The following is a 25450-nucleotide window of genomic DNA, read 5'->3' on the forward strand; positions in this document are numbered from 1 at the left end:
ATCATAATGGCGGAACATCCCCTCCCACTTAAAGAATATTCCGCTTTTAGGGTTTAAGGTCATTTACTCTCCTGACATGATTGTCCCCGATTTCTTGGCGCCCACGATAACCCAGGCCACCACATTGCTTTTGATGTTGTGGAGAAGAAAACCGTCGGTGGGGCAACCTTGTGACAAAAGACACGAGTATTCCCTTCATTCCAAATGGTCCAAGAAGTGAGCGTGACCACCGCCTTGCGATTTGGACGTCGCTGTTGGGTAGGCCAACACACCAATCTTTAGCGGATCACATGAGGTGCCACGTGGAGGTGTCGTGATGCCCAAGTTGTAGCCAATCCCTGATCATGCCCCAAAGCCTGGGCGTGTATCGACATTTGAAGAAGATGTAGTCAACGGACTATTGCACCGGCTTACATACAGACAAGAGCCATAATTTGGGTCCCCATGTTTGGCTATCTCTCTCTCTCCAATGTTCCCAGAGGCCACTGTCGGACGACACGTGCAGCATGGCGAGTCAATGGATGGGACCCATCATGAAGGCGGAACATCGCCTCCCACTTAAAGAATATTCCGCTTTTAGGGTTTAAGGTCATTTACTCTCCTAACATGATTGTCCCCGATTTCTTGGTGCCCACGGTAACCCAGGCCACCACATTGCTTTTGATGTTGTGGAGAAGAAAACCGTCGGTGGGGCACCCTTGTGACAAAAGACACGGGTATTCCCTTCATTCCAAATGGGTTCAAGAAGTGAGCGTGACCAGCGCCTTGCGATTTGGACGTTGCTGTTGGGTAGGCCAACCCACCAATCTTTAGCGGATCACATGAGGTGCCACGTGGAGGTGTCATGATGCCCAAGTTGTAGCCAATCCCTGATCATGTCCCAAAGCCTAGCCGTGTATCGACATTAGAAGAAGATGTAGTCAACAGACTATTACACCGGCTTACAAACGAACGAGGGCCACAATTTGGGCACCCATGTTTGCCCATCTTTCTCTCCCTCTCTCTCTCTCTCTATCTCTCTCTCTCCCTCTCCCCCTCTCTCTCCAATGTTCTCGGAGGCTACTGTCGGACGACACATGTAGCGTGGCGAGTCAATGGATGGCACCCATCATAAAGGCGGAACGTCGCCTCCCACTTAAAGAATATTCTGCTTTTAGGGTTTAAGGTAATTTACTCTCGTGACATGATTGTCCCTGATTTCTTGGCGCCCACGGTAACCCCCGGCGCCACCTTGCTTTTGATGTTGTGGAGAAGAATCGTCGGTGGGGCACCCTTGTGATAAAAGACACGGATATTCCCTTCATTCCAAATGGTCCAAGAAGTGAGCATGACCACCGCCTTGTGATTTGGACGTTTCAGTCGGGGAGACCAACCCACCAATCTTTAGTGGATCACATGAGGTGCCACGTGAAGGTGTCGTGATGCCCAAGTTGTTGCCAATCCTTGAACATGTCCCAAAGCCTAGGCGTGTATCGACATTTGAAGAAGATGTAGTCAACGGACTATTGCACCGAATTACATACAGACAAGAGCCACAATTTGGGTACCCAAGTTTGGCTATCTCTCTCTCTATCTCCAATGTTCCCAGAGGCCACTGTCGGACGACACGTGCAGCGTGGCGAGTCAATGGATGGGATCCATCATAATGGCGGAACATCCCCTCCCACTTAAAGAATATTCTGCTTTTAGGGTTTAAGGTCATTTACTCTCCTGACATGATTGTCCCCGATTTCTTGGCGCCCACGGTAACCCAGGCCACCACATTGCTTTTGATGTTGTGGAGAAGAAAACCGTCGGTGAGGCAACCTTGTGACAAAAGACACGGGTATTCCCTTCATTCCAAATGGTCCAAGAAGTGAGCGTGACCACCGCCTTGCGATTTGGACGTCGCTGTTGGGTAGGCCAACCCACCAATCTTTAGCGGATCACATGAGGTGCCACGTGGAGGTGTCGTGATGCCCAAGTTGTAGCCAATCCCTGATCATGCCCCAAAGCCTAGGCGTGTATCGACATTTGAAGAAGATGTAGTCAACGGACTATTGCACCGGCTTACATACAGACAAGAGCCACAATTTGGGTCCCCATGTTTGGCTATCTCTCTCCAATGTTCCCAGAGGCCACTGTCGGACGACACGTGCAGCATGGCGAGTCAATGTATGTGACCCATCATGAAGGCGGAACATCGCCTCCCACTTAAAGAATATTCCGCTTTTAGGGTTTAAGGTCATTTACTCTCCTGACATGATTGTCCCCGATTTCTTGGTGCCCACGGTAACCCAGGCCACCACATTGCTTTTGATGTTGTGGAGAAGAAAACCATCGGTGGGGCACCCTTGTGACAAAAGACACGGGTATTCCCTTCATTCCAAATGGATTCAAGAAGTGAGCGTGACCACCGCCTTGCGATTTGGACGTTGCCGTTGGGTAGGTCAACCCACCAATCTTTAGCGGATCACATGAGGTGCCACGTGGAGGTGTCATGATGCCCAAGTTGTAGCCAATCCCTGATCATGTCCCAAAGCCTAGCCGTGTATCGACATTAGAAGAAGATGTAGTCAACAGACTATTACACCGGCTTACATACGGACAAGGGCCACAATTTGGGCACCCATGTTTGCCCATCTCTCTCTCTCTCTCCAATGTTCCCGGAGGCTACTGTCGGACGACACGTGCAGTGTCGCGAGTCAATGGATGGCACCCATCATAAAGGCGGAACGTTGCCTCCCACTTAAAGAATATTCCGCTTTTAGGGTTTAAGGTAATTTACTCTCCTGACATTATTGTCCCTGATTGCTTGGCCCCCACGGTAACCCCCGGCGTCACCTTGCTTTTGATGTTGTGGAGAAGAACTGTCGGTGGGGCACCCTTGTGACAAAAGACACGGACATTCCCTTCATTCCAAATGGGTTCAAGAAGTGAGCGTGACCACCGCCTTGCGATTTGGACGTTGCTGTTGGGTAGACCAACCCACCAATCTTTAGCGGATCACATGAGGTGCCACGTGGAGGTGTCATGATGCCCAAGTTGTAGCCAATCCCTGATCATGTCCCAAAGCCTAGCCGTGTATCGACATTAGAAGAAGATGTAGTCAACAGACTATTACACCGGCTTTCATACGAACAAGGGCTACAATTTGGGCACCCATGTTTGCCCATCTTTCTCTCCCTCTCTCTCTCTATCTCTCTCTCCCTCTCCCCCTCTCTCTCCAACGTTCTCGGAGGCTACTGTCGGACGACACGTGTAGCGTGGCGAGTCAATGGATGGCACCCATCATAAAGGCGGAACGTCGCCTCCCACTTAAAGAATATTCTGCTTTTAGGGTTTAAGGTAATTTACTCTCGTGACATGATTGTCCCCGATTTCTTGGTGCCCACGGTAACCCCCGGCGCCACCTTGCTTTTGATGTTGTGGAGAAGAATCGTCGGTGGGGCACCCTTGTGATAAAAGACACGGATATTCCCTTCATTCCAAATGGTCCAAGAAGTGAGCGTGACCACCGCCTTGTGATTTGGACGTTGCAGTCGGGGAGACCAACCCACCAATCTTTAGTGGATCACATGAGGTGCCACGTGGAGGTGTCGTGATGCCCAAGTTGTAGCCAATCCTTGATCATGTCCCAAAGCCTAGGCGTGTATCGACATTTGAAGAAGATGTAGTCAACGGACTATTGCACCGGATTACATACAGACAAGAGCCACAATTTGGGTACTCAAGTTTGGCTATCTCTCTCTCTATCTCCAATGTTCCCAGAGGCCACTGTCGGACGACATGTGCAGCGTGGCGAGTCAATGGATGGAACCCATCATAATGGCGGAACATCCCCTCCCACTTAAAGAATATTCTGCTTTTAGGGTTTAAGGTCATTTACTCTCCTGACATGATTGTCCCCGATTTCTTGGCGCCCACGGTAACCCAGGCCACCACATTGCTTTGGATGTTGCGGAGAAGAAAACCGTCGGTGGGGCAACCTTGTGACAAAAGACACGGGTATTCCCTTCATTCCAAATGGTCCAAGAAGTGAGCGTGACCACCGCCTTGCGATTTGGACGTCGCTGTTGGGTAGGCCAACCCACCAATCTTTAGCGGATCACATGCGGTGCCACGTGGACGTGTCGTGATGCCCAAGTTGTAGCCAATCCCTGATCATGCCCCAAAGCCTAGGCGTGTATCGACATTTGAAGAAGATGTAGTCAATGGACTATTTCACCGGCTTACATACAGACAAGAGCCACAATTTGGGTCCCCATGTTTGGCTATCTCTCTCTCTCCAATGTTCCCAGAGGCCACTGTCGGACGACACGTGCAGCATGGCGAGTCAATGGATGGGACCCATCATGAAGGCGGAACATCGCCTCCCACTTAAAGAATATTCCGCTTTTAGGGTTTAAGGTCATTTACTCTCCTGACATGATTGTCCCCGATTTCTTGGTGCCCACGGTAACCCAGGCCACCACATTGCTTTTGATGTTGTGGAGAAGAAAACCGTCGGTGGGGCACCCTTGTGACAAAAGACACGGGTATTCCCTTCATTCCAAATGGGTTCAAGAAGTGAGCGTGACCACCGCCTTGCGATTTGGACGTTGCTGTTGGGTAGGCCAACCCACCAATCTTTAGCGGATCACATGGGGTGCCACGTGGAGGTGTCATGATGCCCAAGTTGTAGCCAATCCCTGATCATGTCCCAAAGCCTAGCCGTGTATCAACATTAGAAGAAGATGTAGTCAACAGACTATTACACCGGCTTACATACGGACAAGGGCCACAATTTGGGCACCCATGTTTGCCCATCACTCTCCCTCTCTCTCCAACATTCCCGGAGGCTACTGTCGGACGACACGTGCAGCGTGGCGAGTCAATGGATGGCACCCATCATAAAGGCGGAACGTCGCCTCCCACTTAAAGAATATTCCGCTTTTAGGGTTTAAGGTAATTTACTCTCCTGACATGATTGTCCCCGATTGCTTGGCGCCCACGGTAACCCCCGGCGCCACCTTGCTTTTAATGTTGTGGAGAAGAACCGTCGGTGGGGCACCCTTGTGACAAAAGACACGGGTATTCCCTTCATTCCAAATGGGTTCAAGAAGTGAGCGTGACCACCGCCTTGCGATTTGGACGTTGCTGTTGGGTAGGCCAACCCACCAATCTTTAGCGGATCACATGAGGTGCCACGTGGAGGTGTCATGATGCCCAAGTTGTAGCCAATCCCTGATCATGTCCCAAAGCCTAGCCGTGTATCGACATTAGAAGAAGATGTAGTCAACAGACTATTACACCGGCTTACATACGGACAAGGGCCACAATTTGGGCACCCATGTTTGCCCATCTCTCTCTCTCTCCAACGTTCCCGGAGGCTACTGTCGGACGACACGTGCAGTGTGGCGAGTCAATGGATGGCACCCATCATAAAGGCGGAACGTTGCCTCCCACTTAAAGAACATTCCGCTTTTAGGGTTTAAGGTAATTTACTCTCCTGACATGATTGTCCCCGATTGCTTGGCCCCCACGGTAACCCCCGGCGTCACCTTGCTTTTGATGTTGTGGAGAAGAACTGTCGGTGGGGCACCCTTGTGACAAAAGACACGGGTATTCCCTTTCATTCCAAATGGGTTCAAGAAGTGAGCGTGACCACCGCCTTGCGATTTGGACGTTGCTGTTGGGTAGGCCAACCCACCAATCTTTAGTGGATCACATGAGGTGCCACGTGGAGGTCTCATGATGCCCAAGTTGTAGCCAATCCCTGATCATGTCCCAAAGCCTAGCCGTGTATCGACATTAGAAGAAGATGTAGTCAACAGACTATTACACCGGCTTACATACGGACAAGGGCAACAATTTGGGCACCCATGTTTGCCCATCTCTCTCTCTCTCTCCAACGTTCTCGGAGGCTACTGTCGGACGACACGTGCAGCGTGGCGAGTCAATGGATGGCACCCATCATAAAGGCGGAACGTCACCTCCCACTTAAAGAATATTCCGCTTTTAGGGTTTAAGGTAATTTACTCTCCTGACATGATTGTCCCCGATTGCTTGGCGCCCACGGTAACCCCCGACGCCACCTTGCTTTTGATGTTGTGGAGAAGAAGCGTCGGTGGGGCACCCTTGTGACAAAAGACACGGGTATTCCCTTCATTCCAAATGGTTCAAGAAGTGAGTGTGACCACCGCCTTGCGATTTGGACGCTACTATCGAGGAGGCCAACCCACCAATCTTTAGCGGATCACATCAGGTGCCACATGGAGGTGTCGTGATGCCCAAGCTGTAGCCAATCCTTGATCATGTCCCAAAGCCTAGCCGTGTATCGACATTTGAAGAAGATGTAGTCAACGACCTATTGCACCCGCTTACATACGGACAAGGGCCGCAATTTGGGCACCCATGTTTGGCCAAGCGAACGGAGGTCCAACTCCTATTTTGGATGGCAAGCCAAGCGAAGAATTTAACCTTAGTCGGCGCCCAAGCCTTGCAGACACTATGCTCCATGGGGTATCAAATGGGGACATGGAGTTGGGCTTTGTAAGCGGACGCCGTGGAGTAAAACCCACTAGCGGTGTGCTTTCACACGGTGTCATCCTCGTTGAGGTGGAGGCCGTGCAAAGTGTCCCAGAAATTAACGAATGTCGCGGAAGTGGGCGAGCGAGAAGCTTGAGGTTATCATGATTTTGGAGATGAGAGGTCTATTTCTTTTTTGAGGTCTGTTTTTTTTTTTTGATGTTAAGACTGCTGAACCGTGTTTGTTTGGGTCTTGATTCAATAAAATTGGAAAGAAAATATTGCTATATTGCTATACTTGGTACAAATTAAGTTATTTTGCAAGAAGAACAAAAAAGGTAATGCTCGACCGTATGGCTGTGTGCACACGGCGCACGCACTATGCTAGACGGTCATATGCTGGCACCATAACACCGCCAGAGCAAATATCGCTATACTTGGCACAAATTTATTTCCAGGTCACATGGTACCCACAGCGTCGCCGGCGCACCGTGGTCCATGACTCCACGTAGCACAACTGTATGTACACCTGATCAACAAGGACACGCGGGTACGTTGCTATCTGTGGTGCCTCGTCACTGATCATGGCCACACGATCGAGTGCGGTACACGGCAAGGAGCTGGCACACGAGGCTCACCACCCTGCTCACAGCTCTGGATGGCGCGGCGACACCCCAAGCCTGGGACCGTTCGGCGTCGCAGCGTGGGCGTGCACGCGCCCCGCGCCCCTCCCCCCCTCGCCCTCACGCTCCCATGCACCTCTTAAACCCCCCCGCACACCCCCACCCACCCTCATGCAGAGAAGAGATCTCCAGGCTAGCTAGTCAGGCACAGAGAAGATCCGTCCTCCTTAGCCGCCATGGAGAGCGTCGAGCACCAGCAGCAGGCCGCCGCCCGCTCCCCGCCCCACGCCGCGGCGCCGCCGTCCCCGCCGCTGTCGCCCAACTCGGCGGCGGCGGCGGCGCTGGCGAACGCGCGGTGGACGCCGACCAAGGAGCAGGTGAGCGTGCTGGAGGGGCTGTACCGGCAGGGGCTGCGCACCCCGACCGCGGAGCAGATCCAGCAGGTGACGGCGCGGCTGCAGAAGCACGGCCCCATCGAGGGCAAGAACGTCTTCTACTGGTTCCAGAACCACAAGGCCCGGCAGCGCCAGCGCCAGAAGCAGCAGGCCTTCGACTACTTCTCCAAGCAGTTCCGCCGCCCCCAGCCGCTGCCCGTGCTCCACAGGCCCGCCGCCCACCCCTCCTTGCCCCCGATCCCGCTGCATCCGCCGCCACACGTGCCGTCGGCGACGACGCCGGATCCTCCCGCTCCTCCTGCATGCAACAGACAAGGTACGCGTACGTTACGTAGGCACATGAATCATCCACCGCCGCGTTCGTTTGGCACGTACGTCTTGACTGATTAGCCGTCCATGGCCTGCGCGTTTCCTCGCTTAGCTTTACACTTGGGGTCTAGCTGGAAAGGATATGGATTGCATCTACGACTTTCCATTTGCAACCCACGACGTCCATGCGTGCCTGCGGTGGTCAAAGCTGATCAATGTGGTAGGTCAGGACACGACGATAACGCATGGACATGCTTCGGTGTTGACCCATCCATGCTATGCATGCATGCACGCATGATGCAACACGGTGGCTGGCTGTACTATTCGTCGTCTGTTTTGTGCTGTTCCTTGGTTCGTATCGTATCGTATGAAAGCACACGAGTCACACGAGACACGACACGGTTTGCTTTGCTTGGTTGTTGTTCAGTTTCCGATGTGCATGCGATGCATGCACGCATGGCCCTGTCGTTTCTCCTCTTGACCCTGCGGTCTGTGGAGTGTCAGTGGAGCAGGGCAACAACCCTCGTAGTCATGGTCACACGATTTAACGCACGTACGCTGCCGGCCTAGCTCGCCTATGTAGCGTCCGCTGCTGCTACCCTTTTGTAGTGAGTAGCCCTTTTAATCTTCTGCCCACTGTTCATGGATCAATGCATGCCCCAGCCCCAGGTTCGAAGGAAATTAACTGTCCTAGCTTACTCACAGACCGAAGCGGCACCAGTCCTATATGCATGTAGGACGACCGAAGCGAGCAGTGTGTTTGTTTAGCAATGCTGATTTGTTCCCTACTAGTAGTAACTAGTGCAAACTGGCCATGAATAATGAATAGATTTCTGCTGCTTCTGTTCACAGATTTTATTGAGTTTCATGAACACTAATTTTGTGTATTGAAGTAGTAGTTCTTTGCTCTAACATTGTTTGCATTCGATCCATGTTCCTTTTTTTGGTGGCAGCGATGTACGGGCAGCAGCCTAGCTACGTGACAGCGGCGGCGGCGGTGGCGGCGACACAGGCCGCGGCGAGTGCATCCTACTACATGCAGACGCAGGCACAGGCGCCGATGTTGCACCCGAGAGTGGAGGCGGTGGCGCATGACAAGGTCCCGACGCAGGCACAGGCCACCATGTACTCAGCAGCAGCTCCGAACAGCGCCGGTACTCAGCAGCCGCGCGCGCTACAGCTCCCTCCGGCCGCCGGCACCCACGGGCCGCCCGACGCCCGCTCCCGCCGCCCCGAGACCCTGAACCTGTTCCCGCTGCACCCCACCTTCGCCATTCCGGAGAAGCCGCGCCCCGCCGGGATCGCCGGCTTCGCGACGCCGACGCCGACGGGGCCGTCCGCCTCGGGGTCGGGGTCGTTCTCTTGGGAGCCGGAGAGCCCCCGCGGCGACGCCTCGCTGGCGCTGTATGACTTCTTCGGCGTAGGCCGCTGAAGATGATGCATGCATGATTGCTGATTTGCTCAACCTGTCGCATGCATTCCTATGGACCATAGAACAACAATGTTCAGTAAGCCGAACACCGACTGAAGGAGCAAAGTAGGCAGACAAACTATTTTTAGTTTTGGTATATTCGGTTCATCTTCTAGACGGGTGATGCGCCGATCTTTTACCCTTTTCGAAAAAACAAATCTTCTGAAGTGTAGTGTGCCATGGAGAACAGGACAAGTCCCGAAAGATTTGTAATGGTGCTGTTTTTGGTTTTCGTATACATGCTCTAGTTTTCTGCACCGATATGGCTATGGAGTTGAGTTTTTATTAAACGATCATTGGAGTTAACGTTGTTGTTAAAAGATGGGTGTGGCTAAGTCTCAATCGGCTAAGATTTAATCAAATCTCAATCAAATGACATAACATATTCCATGAAAATTTTACATGAATCTCAATGTAAGATTTCACGGATATAGCAACGATTTAGACTTGACTAAGTCTTAGTCGACCGAGACTTAGCAAGACTGTTAAAGGATTTTCTCCATCCATTCGGCTACGGTCTGTATGCATTCACGTGAATACCAGGGGATTGTCGTTTGGCCAAGGTTTTGCTACCGTCGGCATAGCAGAACATAAAATGTGCGTGCATTGTCATGGTGTAATGGCCTGCTTTGTGCACGCATCCCCTGCAAAATTGGGAATTCAACTTCAACATTCGTTTAGGATGTAGGCTATCTCTCGATTAGGGGCAGATCAACCGGCTCTTGGCTCGTTAAGCTCGAGCACGTCAAGCTTAATGATCTAAAATTTGTGATCGTCTTGGTTTGTTAAGGTACCACGAGCGCTCGAGCTCTCCTTACTGGTGATAGGCAGCGCAATTACCATAATTTAAATAAGTTAAATTGTCCTAGTAAAATAACAAGTTAAACTGATGATTGATCAAGATTCAAAACTATGATTGCCCCCCGCGTCGTCTAACCCTAGGCGGCACGGGCGTCGTCCCTTATCGCGCTTCACTTGTCCAACATCTCCTACTCCTCCACTCGCCGATGCCAGATGCCACCACCAAGCGAAGCTTGTGTGGTGGCGACGGTGGCGGGCTCTCTTCCTCGTGGAGCGACCCATCATGTGCATGCCTGCGGGTGGCAGCTCCATACTTCAGGGGCTGGACAGCTAGTGGTGTGTCCCCCGGTGGCTGACGACACGTGCTCATCGTGTGAGGAGGCTTGCACACCCCCGGCGATACAATTTTTGGGAGGTTGTGCCCCAATGGCTCCCCTAGCAGCAACCTCTCGCTCCTATGGCGGCGGCTCAAACGGCTAAGACCACCTCGCTTTCCCTTCCTTGTCGTCGTCACCAGCGACTGGGTGCGGCGCGTACCCTTTCATGAGATCTACTTCCTCCACCCCATGCCCGACCTTCTTCCGCTTCTGCAACCCATGTTGATGATGACCTCTGGCATGTGCATTCCCCTCATGGTCAGGCTGCCGATAACTCGTGGCAAACTCCTAGGTAGCCAGAAACTGCCGCTTTAGAGGTCAAAGATGGCGACAAAGGAAAGTCTCAATGACGTGGGCGCCAATTAAGCCACTGCCCACAAATTCTAGGGAATCAAAAAGAAGATTTTGCATCCCTGGATCTGGGATAGGATCAGATATCCACCGATGGAAGTATTGCGGACAAAAAAACAGCTTTAGGCATCCCTGCTCCGCATAAACCCATCTCGATGAAAAGCCATGGTTGGCCAGCCTTGGCCACAAAAAGAGGAAAGCATGTGGTTGGCGAGGAGAGAAGGGCTAGCTTATGGGCTCCCTCGAGGAAGAATTAGAAGCAGAAATGTATAAGAAGCGCCGAAACAGAGGAAAGTTGGGACCAACCCCTCACCAAATTGGACTTGTATAGGAAATAAAAGGGGGGAATATGGTATGGAGAAATGTGGTAAAAATCAGGCACCTCCTTCACACTGGAGGAAAGAGGAAGGCCAAAGCCATACCTAAACGCGTCTACCATAATTAACCACCGCCTTACCAGGGTGAGGAGCCATAGATCATCCCCCCCTTCTCGCCCCAAGAAGGAGCACGAAAGTGCATGTCTCCGGGAAGAAGGTCGCACCCAAAGAGATGCTCCAATGTCATCGAAGATATGTAATGGTGTAATGGAAGGAGAAGGCAGTGACATGGCCATCACAGTAAGAAGAAAGTCCATAGCAAGAACATTCGCACCAATTGTTCCATGAAGGCAAGGCAGAGAGCCAACCACCAAAGAACAAGAAGGTCAAATGACTATCAAGGTGCATTAGATCTGGGGGATGAAGGAATTTGGAAGACATTTAAAGAACATGGGTAAAGATCTAAGTGGAATTGCTGCCTCCAAAGGAATACACATAAAGTGACCAGGATACTAAATCATCTCACGAGAAGAGAAGTCAGAGTGACTCGTCACGCCAAATGCATCTTGAGACACCTCTTGACATCAGCACTCGTAATCATCATGGCCCGTCACGTTAGCGTACCCCGATTAAGGCACGTGTGGCCCCACTTATAAGGATTCCTCGGGAACTCAACAACCAAGGCCACCCCGGACTAAAAACCTCTTCGCAAAGGAAAAAGGTTATTTATAGCTCATGGACAAGCAACACACACTTCTAAACACCTTTTTCGACAAAGGCATCCACATCGAGTCTTTTCTTATCGACATATGGAGATCATTCGACACAAGGCGCCTACACCAACCCTTCCGCTTGTGGGCACATGAAGGATACTTGGCATAAAGGCATATACAAAAACTCTTTGCGTGCATGCTATGAAAGGAATATCTGCATCAGAACAAAACATGAAGGGAGGAAGTTCTACTGCATGCAATCAAGAAAATAAGACGACAAAATCCATGTGTATTTACATCAATCTTACTCACGAACCTTGTTCTATTACACGAGTACTGATTGGGGAGCTCGTCGATGATAAGTCAAATCAACTATCACCCTGCCTACCTTCGATGCTAATTAAGATGGGCCCCATAAAGCCCAGGACACCCCACCAACACCAGAAGGATTGCCATCGCCTCAGGAGGAGGCTTACCATCGCACAACACAAAGGGAGTCTGGAAAATGCTCTACAAGGAAGGAAAATTCTCGTAGACATGTTGTAAACCAACACCAGGTCTAGACTCATATCCATGCACACCCCCACGCAACGACATGGAAGCCTTTCATAACTTGTGTTGTATAAGGGGCCTGTGACGCCCCCGATTCAATCGTACACTAATCATACACGCAAACATGTACGATCAAGATCAGGGACTCACGGGAAGATATCACAACACGACTCTACAAATAAAATAAGTCATACAAGCATCATATTACAAGCCAAGGGCCTCGAGGGCTCGAATACATGAGCTCGATCATAGACGAGTCAGCGGAAGCAACAATATCTGAGTACAGACATAAGTTAAACAAATTTGCCTTAAGAAGGCTAGCACAAACTGGGATACAGATCGAAAGAGGCGCAGGCCTCCTGCCTGGGATCCTCCTAACTACTCCTGGTCGTCGTCAGCGGGCATCACGTAGTAGTAGGCACCTCCGGTGTAGGGGTCGTCGTCGACGGTGGCGTCTGGCTCCTGGGCTCCAACATCTGGTTGCGACAACCAGGTAGAAGGGATAGAGGGAAAAGAAGGAGAAAGCAACCGTGAGTACTCATCCAAAGTACTCGCAAGCAAGAAGCTACACTACATATGCATGGGTATCAAATGGAGTAAGGGTATCATATGTGGACTGGACTGCAGAATGCCGGAATAAGAGGGGGATAGCTAGTCCTATCGAAGACTACGCTTCTGGCAGCCTCCGTCTTGCAGCATGTAGAAGGGAGTAGACTGAAGTCCTCCAAGTAGCATCGCATAGCATAACCCTAACCGATGATCCTCCCCTCGTCGCCCTGTGAGAGAGCGACCACCGGTTGTATCTGGCACTTGGAAGGGTGTGTTTTATTAAGTATCCGGTTCTAGTTGTCATAAGGTCAAGGTACAACTCCAAGTCGTCCTGTTACCGAAGATCACGGCTATTCGAATAGATTAACTTCCCTGCAGGGGTGCACCACATACCCCAACACGCTCGATCCCATTTGGCCGGACACACTTTCCTAGGTCATGCCCGGCCTCGGAAGATCAACACGTCGCAGCCCCACCTAGGCACAACAGAGAGGTCAGCACGCCGGTCTAAACCTAAGCGCACAGGGGTCTGGGCCCATCGCCCTTAGCACACCTGCACGTTGCGTGGGCGGCCGGAAGCAGACCTAGCCTAGTGGCGTTCCAGTCCAATCCAGCGCGCGCCGCTCCGTCGCTGACGTCAAGAAGGCTTCGGCTGATACCACGACGCTGGGATACCCATAACTACTCCCGCGTAGATGGTTAGTGCGTATAGACCAAATGGCCAAACTCAGATCAAATACCCAGATCTCGTTAAGCGTGTTAAGTATCCGCGAACGCCGACCAGGGCCAGGCCCACCTCTCTCCTAGGTGGTCGGAACCTGCCCTGTCGCTCCGCCTCAAAGATCCACTCGCGGGTGCTCCTCAAGCCGACCCGTCTTTAGTCACCACATGTATCATGTATAAAGTAAATAGTATATACCCGTGATCAACTCCCGAGTGATCACGGCCCGATAGAATAGCATGGCAGACGGACAAGGATGTAGGGCCACTGATGATAAACTAGCATCCTATACTAAGCATTAGGATTGCAGGTAAAGGTAACAACAGTAGTAGCAAGGACAGGCTATGCATCAGTATGGGATTAACGGGAAGCAGTAACATGCTACACTACTCTAATGCAAGCAGTATAGAGAAGAGTAGGCGATATCTGGTGATCAAAGGGGGGGCTTGCCTGGTTGCTCTGGCAGGAGAGAGGGGTCGTCAACACCGTAGTCGTACGGGGTAGCAGCGGCGTCGGTCTCGGTGTCTAGAGAGAGAAGAGGGGGAAGAAACAATAAATATAATGCAAGCATATGCATAGTGATGCATGACATGACAAGTTACAGCGTTAGAGGTGCCCTAATGCGGTAGTAGGTGATACCGGTGAAGGGGGATAACATCCGGGAAAGTATCCCCGGTGTTTCGCGTTTTCGGACCGGTGAACCGGAGGGGGAAAGTTGCGAGTTTGATAGGTTAGGGATGCGTGGCGGACGAACGGACTGCGAAACCGAATTCGTCTCGTCGTTCTGAGCAACTTTCATGTTGAGAATATTTTAATCCGAGTTACGGATTAAAAGATATGATTTTCTAAAGATTTTATTAATTTCTGGAATTTAATTAATTAATTATTTAATTCGAAAAATGAATTTATGACGTCAGCATGATGTCATGCTGACGTCAGCAGTCAACAGGGTTGACTTGGTCAACCTGACAGGTGGGTCCCGTTCGTCATACTCTGTTAGTTAATTAACAATAGTTAATTAGGTTAATTAGCCATTAGGTTAATTAATCAGGATTAATTAAATTAAGTATTTACTTGATTAATTAATTAATATTTTAATTATCATTTATTTTTATTTTTAACATTCTGGGGGGGGGGGCCTGCGGTCAGTGGCATGGCCGGTCCAGTCAGCAAGGCTGACCGGGTCAACAGGCCGGCCGGGCCCCTAGGGCCCACGGGTCAGTGACCCAGGGGTGGCCCCAGGTCGGCCACGTCGGCGGCCGGCGTTGGGGAGCTCCGGGGAGCGTTCCCGCGGCGGAGGGGCGCCGGACCTCGCCGGGATTCGCCGTCCGGCGGCAAAAATGGCCGCGGGCGGGTGCGTTCGAACGTGGAGGGGATGCCGCGTCCAACGGTGGCAGAGGCACGGCCGGACTTGGCCGGAAACGACGCCGGCGAGCGGCGGAGGCGGCGGTGGGATTCGGGACCGCGTCGGGATCGCGCTACGGGGCTAACGGGAAGGCCAGGGGCTGTGCGACGCGCTGAGCACAAGGGGCTCGGCCCCGTGACCATTTGGTCACTGGAAGGGCGCCAGTGACGAGATCCGCGACGGGGGCGCTCGGGTACGGAGGGGAACGAGGGGGAAGAGGAGGGGGGGCCTCGACCGAGCGGAGGAGGCGCGAGGGGAGGGGGGTACGTGGGGCGCGGCGAGCCGGCGCGAGCCGGAGCGCGACGAGCGCGGCGCCGGAGCGAGCTCCGGCCATGGCGACCGAGCGCGGGGGTCGACCCCTACGGCTACAGAGCGAAGCAGGGGAGGGAAGAGCTCACGGGGGGGGGGGGACGCGTGGGGTCTCGGAAGCGGGCTCGGGGCGGTCGGGGGCGTCCGGCGGGGAGGAGGTCGAGGCGGCGGCCGTCCGGCGATGCGGATCCGGCGAGGTGGGAGTCGGGGACGGTCCCGAGGCGACGAGGGGGGGGGGGGTTCGGGCGTCCTGCGCGGCCGGTCGGGGAGGAGGGGAGGAGGACGAGCGCCGGTGGGGTGGGGCGCCGGCGTCGGGGGCGACGGGATCGGGCGGATCCCGATCCAGATCGGCGGGGGAGGGAGGAGAAGGGGATCGGGGGGGAATGGGGGTCGGCTAGGGTTTCCGCCGACCGGGGGGGTTATGGGAGTGAGGGGGTGGGCCGGGCCAGGGGCTGGCCGGCTGGGCCAGGTGGGCTTGGCCCAGTTTGGCCAGGGGGGGTTTCTCTTCCTTTTTTTTGTATTGTTTTCTGTTTTCCTTTTATTTATTTTCTTTTTTGTTTTTATTTATTTATAAACACTTAGGCATTTTATAAAATTGTGAACCTTACACCATAATTATCTTTGTAATATTTGGCAACCACCGAACATTTTTGTTTTAGTTTTTTTTTTGAAAACTTTTATTGTTTTCTTTTATTTAAATTTTGAATTTGTTTCGGTTCTGATCTATCGAGAGTTTATCACAGTAACCGTGGTGACGTGGCATCATTAGCGGGGAATCACTGCAGCTTAATTATTCGGGCGTCACAATTCTCCTCCACTACAAGAAATCTCGTCCCGAGATTTAGGAGGTAGAAGGAAAGAGTGCGGGGTATTCATCACGCAGACGATCCTCGCGTTCCCAGGTGGCTTCGTCTTCAGAGTGATTCGACCACTGGACTTTGAGGAACTTGATCGCCTTCTGACGTGTGCGGCGTTCAGCTTGATCGAGAATGCGGACCGGATGCTCTTTATAAGAGAGGTCCTGTTGCAATTCGAGCACTTCATGATCCACCGCTCGGATTGGATCCTTGAAGCAACGGCGGAGTTGTGACACATGGAACACATCGTGAACCTGAGAAAGGTTCGGCGGAAGCTCCAGTTGATATGCCACCTTTCCACGCCTTTCGAGAATAGTGAAGGGACCGATATAGCGAGGAGCTAGCTTGCCCTTGATCCCGAAGCGGTGAGCACCCTTCATTGGGGTAACTCGAAGATAAGCCTTTTCGCCAGGTTGATAGACCATGTCTTGGTGATGACGGTCATCCTGACTTTTCTGACGTGACTGAGCAGTCTTGAGATTCTCGCGAATAATGCGAACTTGTTCTTCGGCCTGTTGGATAATATCCGGACCGAAGAATGGGCGTTCCCCAGTTTCTGACCAGTTCAGAGGGGTTCGACACTTTCGTCCATATAGCACTTCGAAGGGGGACATCTTCAGACTAGCTTGATAGCTATTATTATAAGAGAACTCGGCATATGGAAGAGATTCCTCCCATTTCTTGCCGAATGAGATTACACAAGCTCGAAGCATGTCTTCGAGAACTTGGTTGACACGTTCAACTTGCCCTTGCGATTGAGGATGGAACGCAGTACTGAACGACAGATGAGTCCCCATAGCTTCTTGGAAACTCGCCCAAAACCTTGAAGTGAATAAGCTGCCACGGTCTGAACTGATAACCAGTGGGATACCATGAAGTGAAACAATTCTAGCCATGTAGAGAGTAGCAAGCTGACTAGCAGTGATTGTCTCTTTGACCGCCAGGAAATGGGCAACTTTGGAAAGCCGGTCAATGACGACAAGAATAGCATCATTACCTTTCTGCGATTTGGGAAATCCAGTGACGAAGTCCATCTCAACATGGTCCCATTTCCATTCAGGAATAGAGATAGGTTGCAGAGTTCCAGCAGGCCTTTGATGCTCTGCTTTGATTCGGCGACAAATGTCACACTCAGCAACATAACGAGCAATGTCCTGCTTCATATTAGACCACCAGAATCTTTGACGAATATCCTGGTACATCTTTGTACTACCAGGATGGATGGACAGAGGCGTATCATGGGCTTCTTGCATAACCCTTTTAGTCTTATCCAGGTTTTTCTTCGAACATGGTACCACTAAGCGGCCTTTGAAATACAAGGCGCCATCGTCGGCGATCGTGAAGAATGAGGGCTTTCCCCTTTTGAGGTCGCGCTTAATCTTGAGGACTTCATCGTCACACTTCTGTATCCATTTGATGGTGTCCACAAGATCTGGTTTCGCAACCAGGGTATTGAGAGAACCCTTGGAAACAACATGGAGGTTCTGTTTGGGGAAACCTTCGGGAGGGGGAGCGAGTGATCCCGGGGGAACAATATGGAGGTTCAGCCTTCTAAATTCTTCGGTAAGCGAGGGCTGAACTTTATGAACCTGGAGGTGGTTGCAGTAAGACTTGCGGCTCAAGGCATCAGCCATCACATTAGCCTTGCCGGGGGTATATGATATATCCACGTCAAAGTCTGCAACAGTCTCCATCCATCTCTGCTGGCGTAGGTTCAAATCTGGCTGAGTAAACAGATACTTCAGACTTTGATGGTCGGTGAAGATCTCGCAACGATTACCGAGAAGGTAATGTCGCCACTGCTTCAGTGCATGAATGACAGCAGCAAGCTCGAGGTCGTGAACCGGGTAGTTTTCTTCGTGAGGGCGCAATTGACGAGAGGCATAAGCAATCACTCTGCGCTCCTGCATTAGGACACAACCTAATCCTTGGCGGGAAGCGTCGCAGTAAATGACGAAGTCCTTCTTAGTATCAGGTGGTGCAAGCACGGGGGCAGAAGTCAACTTGTCTTTGAGCGCCTGGAAACTTTCCTGACACTTGTCTGTCCAGTCAAACTTGACACCCTTATGCAACAGATTAGTCAGGGGCCTGGCAATCTTGGAGAAGTTCTCGACGAATCGACGGCAGTAGCTGGCGAGACCGAGGAAACTTCGGACTTGCTTGACGTTCTTCGGAGGAGTCCAATCGAGAATAGCTTGAACTCGTTCAGGGTTGACGGCAATACCATCCTTGGAGATGACATGCCCAAGATAGGTTACTTCGGGGAGCCAGAATTCACACTTGGAATACTTAGCATACAGTTGATGTTCTCGAAGCTTCTCTAGCACAAGACGCAGATGTCCAGCATGTTCTTCCTCGTTCTTGGAAAATACAAGGATATCGTCCAGATAAACCACGACGAACTTGTCGAGGTAATCCATGAATATATAATTCATCAGACGAGAGAAGGTGGCGGGAGCATTCGTTAAGCCGAATGACATGACGGTGTACTCGTATGATCCATACCGAGTCACGAAGGCGGTTTTTGGGATGTCCTCTTCACGAACACGGATCTGGTGGTAACCCAACCTCAAGTCGAGTTTGGAGAACACTGATGAACCAGCCAGTTGATCATAAAGATCATTGATCCGAGGAAGAGGGTATTTATTTTGAATGGTAGCTTGGTTTATAGGACGGTAGTCTTGGACCAATCGGTTTGTTCCATCCTTCTTCCTAACAAAGAGAGAAGGTGCTCCCCAAGGAGAGCAACTTGGGCGAATGAAACCTTTGACAAGAGATTTGTCGATTTCCTCCTTAAGCTCAAGGAGTTCATGCGGCGGCATCTTGTAGGGTCGTTTAGCTATAGGGGTAGTGCCGGGTTTCAAGTCGATGATGAATTCGACAGCTCTAGCAGGGGGAATCCCTGGAAGTTCTTCTGGGAATACATCTTGGAATTCACGAACGACGGAAACGTTTCCAATGCCCTCGAGTGGTGCAGCGTTCAACGCGTTCAAGGCATAAAGTCGTGCCTCGGCGTTCTGAACTAGATGAGCTTGATAAGCTATTATTTCATCAGAAGGGTGTAGCAAATGGACGACCTTAGTGGCGCAAACTATAGAAGCAGTATGCGCTTTTAACCAATTCATTCCCAGAATGAGATCAATGCTACAGGACTTCAGTACGATGGGAGAGACAAGGAATTCCAGCCCTTCGATTTCTACAGGGACGTCGTTGCAAATCATGGAGGTTCGACATTGGCCCGCAGGGGTGTGTACTAATAGTGAAGCATCCATGTTCTCACATTTAATGTCGTGCAAGCATGCAAAACCTTCTGACATGAATGAATGCGATGCACCTGTATCAAATAAAACGGATGCTGGTACTGAATTTACGAGGAGGGTACCCATCACAGTAGCAGGCTGGTCTTGAGCTTCGCTCAGATCAACGTGGTTGGCATGAACACGACCATAAGACTTGGCATTGTTGCTGCGGGGCTGGTTGCTTCCACGGCCAGTTGCTGGAAGGGCCAGTTGATTCGGGTTCTGGTTGCATTCCCTAGCACGATGCCCTGGTTGTCCACACCTGAAGCACAATCCATTATTGGGAGTGGGAACAGGAGCTTGTGGTGGTGGAGCTGGGAGTCTTGGCCGCCTAGTCGGAGGAGTAGGCAGACGAGGTGCAGCATAGGTCTGCCTTGGGGTAGGTGCATCCGGTTGGTACAAGCTATTGGGAATCCATATCTTGCGCTTCTGCGAGGACGGGCCCGAAGATGAGCCCGTGTCACGGTTGCGCCTGTGAGAGCTCTGGTATTCCTGCAGACCAGTTTCGACATTGATGGCTTTGTTCACCAGAGTGGCGAAATCAGCAAAATCATGCACTAGAAGTGCGAGTTTGATGTCAGCTTGAAGGCCATCCCGGAACTTCTCCTGTCTGCGTGCATCAGTTGCAATGTCCTCTTCAGCATAGCGGGACAAGTCAAGAAACTCCCGCTGATAAGCTTCCACAGTTTTGTTGCCTTGGGTGAGGTTGCGGAACTCACGCTTCTTCCGGTCCATGACTCCCTGAGGAATGAAGCGAGCACGGAAGGCAGCTTGGAAGTCTGGCCAGGTGATGATTGTTCCAGCTGGCAGTGTACGCCTGTGGCTGTCCCACCATTGAGCTGCGGGTCCTTTCAGGAAGAAGGAAGCAAAGGTGACATAGCTGGCAGGGGCTACATCAGCAGACTCCATCTCATAGGTGATGTCACGGAGCCAGTCATCAGCATCCAGAGGCTGAGTTGAGCTGCGCTACACAGTTGGGTTCAGGCGCATGAAATCCTGCAGAGTCACTGGGGTTGGCTGCTGGTTCATATTGGGGCGAGGAAACTGAGCCATCATATTCTCCATGAACTGGCGATTCATCTCAAGCTGTTGGATCATACCAGCCATGTACTCAGGCGGTGGTGGGGCGTTGCCACCACGACCACGACCACCTGGTCTAACCATCCTGCTAATATTTAACAGGGGTAGTTCAGCATTGAGGAATTGTAAAAACAAGAATCATTCATGATGAAACATGCACAACAAAAGCAGCACGATAGATACCACATAGTAGTCGGCATATCTTACAAAAGAGATCATGCATAGAGTTCGTTACACAGTGTTCAGTACATAGACTAAGACATCATAGGCGGCACACAGGCTCGCGGCGAATGCATCTAACACTAATAAGCAAGTCTACGTCAGTCCCATGCGGTACTGCGGAGGTAGGTGTAGCCCGACAGCTGGTAGTGACGCGAAGGGAAGACCTCCACGCGAGTAGCCTAGGGTCCACGGATACTCTGGTGCGGAACCCGTTGCGCAGGTGGCAGGAGAGGACCAAGTGCAGGAGAGTAGCCTCCCACATCTGGCCAGCCGACGCCCTGGGGCATCACGGTCCGGGCAGGGTAGATCGCAGAGCGCGATAAATCACCAGATCGGACAGAGGGGTGCAACAGTGTCAGAGCACGGTAGAGGTGCTGACGAGTGGTGTACAACTCGTGGCGAAGAGCTCGGTTAGCTCTATCCAGCCCATCAGCATGCAGAACCAGGTTCTGATGGTAGAATGGCTCTCGGGTGACAGTGGAGTAGGCAGCAGTGTAGTAACCCTCCGCACCAACATCGGATGCGATAGCAACGTGCCTGAAGGGGGAGGTGTCCAACTCCTGATACTCTCCACGAAGACGTGTCAGAGCAGCATAAGCAGCATCGTGGACCGCCATATCGATAGTCACTCCAACACCATGAGCAGTGTGCAGCACGGTAGTGGAGTCATACTCTCGAGAGTAGAGGTGGACGATGGCACGGTACTGCTCCTGGTTGAAGTCCTGGTACTCCTCATAGACGGTGTACTCAGGGTGCCAGCGATAACCCAGATAGGTCATCATCTCAGCCAACACAGCAGGTGATCCTGAGGCACCAATGGCCGTCGTGTGGCGCACGACCTGCCTCGTGGGTTCCATCTGAAAACACAGATGTTTTCACTGGAGTCAAATGACAATGTGGATAATGTTCAAATACATTCCTAAAGAATAACTAGGGCTTATCCAACTTTGGGGTGAATGTCGTAACGGGATCCTAGTGTCAGAGTTAGTAAATTCGTTTAACCCGAGTAGAAGAGAGTTCAGAGTCCCAGAGTAAAGGTCGAGGAGTAAAAGATCCTAGTACCACCCGATGGCGACGTGGGCCCGTAAGGCACACAGCCAAGTTAGTAAAAGTTTTTACACTGTCTAGACTCGACTTCGGCCAAGGAGTGTGGAAGGGGAGTTCCTACAGGCAGTCGGCTCTGATACCAACTTGTGACGCCCCCGATTCAATCGTACACTAATCATACACGCAAACATGTACGATCAAGATCAGGGACTCATGGGAAGATATCACAACACGACTCTACAAATAAAATAAGTCATACAAGCATCATATTACAAGCCAAGGGCCTCGAGGGCTCGAATACATGAGCTCGATCATAGACGAGTCAGCGGAAGCAACAATATCTGAGTACAGACATAAGTTAAACAAATTTGCCTTAAGAAGGCTAGCACAAATTGGGATACAGATCGAAAGAGGCGCAGGCCTCCTGCCTGGGATCCTCCTAACTACTCCTGGTCGTCGTCAGCGGGCATCACGTAGTAGTAGGCACCTCCGGTGTAGGGGTCGTCGTCGACGGTGGCGTCTGGCTCCTGGGCTCCAACATCTGGTTGCGACAACCAGGTAGAAGGGATAGAGGGAAAAGAAGGAGAAAGCAACCGTGAGTACTCATCCAAAGTACTCGCAAGCAAGAAGCTACACTACATATGCATGGGTATCAAATGGAGTAAGGGTATCATATGTGGACTGGACTGCAGAATGCCGGAATAAGAGGGGGATAGCTAGTCCTATCGAAGACTACGCTTCTGGCAGCCTCCGTCTTGCAGCATGTAGAAGGGAGTAGACTGAAGTCCTCCAAGTAGCATCGCATAGCATAACCCTAACCGATGATCCTCCCCTCGTCGCCCTGTGAGAGAGCGACCACCGGTTGTATCTGGCACTTGGAAGGGTGTGTTTTATTAAGTATCCGGTTCTAGTTGTCATAAGGTCAAGGTACAACTCCAAGTCGTCCTGTTACCGAAGATCACGGCTATTCGAATAGATTAACTTCCCTGCAGGGGTGCACCACATACCCCAACACGCTCGATCCCATTTGGCCGGACACACTTTCCTAGGTCATGCCCGGCCTCGGAAGATCAACACGTCGCAGCCCTACCTAGGCACAACAGAGAGGTCAGCACGCCGGTCTAAACCTAAGCGCACAGGGGTCTGGGCCCATCGCCCTTAGCACACCTGCACGTTGCGTGGGCGGCCGGAAGCAGACCTAGCCTAGTGGCGTTCCAGTCCAATCCAGCGCGCGCCGCTCCGTCGCTGACGTCAAGAAGGCTTCGGCTGATACCACGACGCCGGGATACCCATAACTACTCCCGCGTAGATGGTTAGTGCGTATAGACCAAATGGCCAAACTCAGATCAAATACCCAGATCTCGTTAAGCGTGTTAAGTATCCGCGAACGCCGACCAGGGCCAGGCCCACCTCTCTCCTAGGTGGTCGGAACCTGCCCTGTCGCTCCGCCTCAAAGATCCACTCGCGGGTGCTCCTCAAGCCGACCCGTCTTTAGTCACCACATGTATCATGTATAAAGTAAATAGTATATACCCGTGATCAACTCCCGAGTGATCATGACCCGATAGAATAGCATGGCAGACGGACAAGGATGTAGGGCCACTGATGATAAACTAGCATCCTATACTAAGCATTAGGATTGCAGGTAAAGGTAACAACAGTAGTAGCAAGGACAGGCTATGCATCAGTATGGGATTAACGGGAAGCAGTAACATGCTACACTACTCTAATGCAAGCAGTATAGAGAAGAGTAGGCGATATCTGGTGATTAAAGGGGGGGCTTGCCTGGTTGCTCTGGCAGGAGAGAGGGGTCGTCAACACCGTAGTCGTACGGGGTAGCAGCGGCGTCGGTCTCGGTGTCTAGAGAGAGAAGAGGGGGAAGAAACAATAAATATAATGCAAGCATATGCATAGTGATGCATGACATGACAAGTTACAGCGTTAGAGGTGCCCTAACGCGGTAGTAGGTGATACCGGTGAAGGGGGATAACATCCGGGAAAGTATCCCCGGTGTTTCGCGTTTTCGGACCGGTGAACCGGAGGGGGAAAGTTGCGAGTTTGATAGGTTAGGGATGCGTGGCGGACGAACGGACTGCGTATCCGAATTCGTCTCGTCGTTCTGAGCAACTTTCATGTTGAGAATATTTTAATCCGAGTTACGGATTAAAAGATATGATTTTCTAAAGATTTTATTAATTTCTGGAATTTAATTAATTAATTATTTAATTCGAAAAATGAATTTATGACGTCAGCATGATGTCATGCTGACGTCAGCAGTCAACAGGGTTGACTTGGTCAACCTGACAGGTGGGTCCCGTTCGTCATACTCTGTTAGTTAATTAATAATAGTTAATTAGGTTAATTAGCCATTAGGTTAATTAATCAGGATTAATTAAATTAAGTATTTAATTAATTAATTAATTAATATTTTAATTATCATTTATTTTTATTTTTAACATTCTGGGGGGGGCCTGCGGTCAGTGGCATGGCCGGTCCAGTCAGCAAGGCTGACCGGGTCAACAGGCCGGCCGGGCCCCTAGGGCCCACGGGTCAGTGACCCAGGGGTGGCCCCAGGTCGGCCACGTCGGCGGCCGGCGTTGGGGAGCTCCGGGGAGCGTTCCCGCGGCGGAGGGGCGCCGGACCTCGCCGGGATTCGCCGTCCGGCGGCAAAAATGGCCGCGGGCGGGTGCGTTCGAACGTGGAGGGGATGCCGCGTCCAACGGTGGCAGAGGCACGGCCGGACTTGGCCGGAAACGACGCCGGCGAGCGGCGGAGGCGGCGGTGGGATTCGGGACCGCGTTGGGATCGCGCTACGGGGCTAACGGGAAGGCCAGGGGGCTGCGCGACGCGCTGAGCACAAGGGGCTCGGCCCCGTGACCATTTGGTCACTGGAAGGGCGCCGGCGACGAGATCCGCGACGGGGGCGCTCGGGTACGGAGGGGAACGAGGGGGAAGAGGAGGGGGGGCCTCGACCGAGCGGAGGAGGCGCGAGGGGAGGGGGGTACGTGGGGCGCGGCGAGCCGGCGCGAGCCGGAGCGCGACGAGCGCGGCGCCGGAGCGAGCTCCGGCCATGGCGACCGAGCGCGGGGGTCGACCCCTACGGCTACAGAGCGAAGCAGGGGAGGGAAGAGCTCACGGGGGGGGGGGGACGCGTGGGGTCTCGGAAGCGGGCTCGGGGCGGTCGGGGGCGTCCGGCGGGGAGGAGGTCGAGGCGGCGGCCGTCCGGCGATGCGGATCCGGCGAGGTGGGAGTCGGGGACGGTCCCGAGGCGACGAGGGGGGGGGGTTCGGGCGTCCTGCGCGGCCGGTCGGGGAGGAGGGGAGGAGGACGAGCGCCGGTGGGGTGGGGCGCCGGCGTCGGGGGCGACGGGATCGGGCGGATCCCGATCCAGATCGGCGGGGGAGGGAGGAGAAGGGGATCGGGGGGGAATGGGGGTCGGCTAGGGTTTCCGCCGACCGGGGGGGGGGGGGTTATGGGAGTGAGGGGGTGGGCCGGGCCAGGGGCTGGCCGGCTGGGCCAGGTGGGCTTGGCCCAGTTTGGCCAGGGGGGGGTTCTCTTCCTTT

At 52.4% G+C, this 25450-nt stretch overlaps 1 protein-coding gene across 1 annotated transcript; it reads left to right on the forward strand.

The window, feature by feature from the left end:
* The first annotated feature begins 7280 nt into the window (after nucleotides 1–7280).
* On the forward strand, nucleotides 7281–9544 carry LOC125555725 (WUSCHEL-related homeobox 5-like). Its single transcript, XM_048718585.2, has 2 exons — nucleotides 7281–7823; nucleotides 8770–9544. The coding sequence occupies exons 1-2, from the start codon at nucleotides 7349–7351 to the stop codon at nucleotides 9246–9248; spliced, it is 954 nt and encodes a 317-aa protein (XP_048574542.2). The 5' UTR covers nucleotides 7281–7348; the 3' UTR covers nucleotides 9249–9544.
* Nucleotides 9545–25450: the final 15906 nt, after the last annotated feature.

Source organism: Triticum urartu, chromosome 5A, assembly GCF_056163025.1.
Source record: "Triticum urartu cultivar PI428250 chromosome 5A, HENAU_Tu73, whole genome shotgun sequence".
NCBI lineage: Eukaryota > Viridiplantae > Streptophyta > Magnoliopsida > Poales > Poaceae > Triticum > Triticum urartu.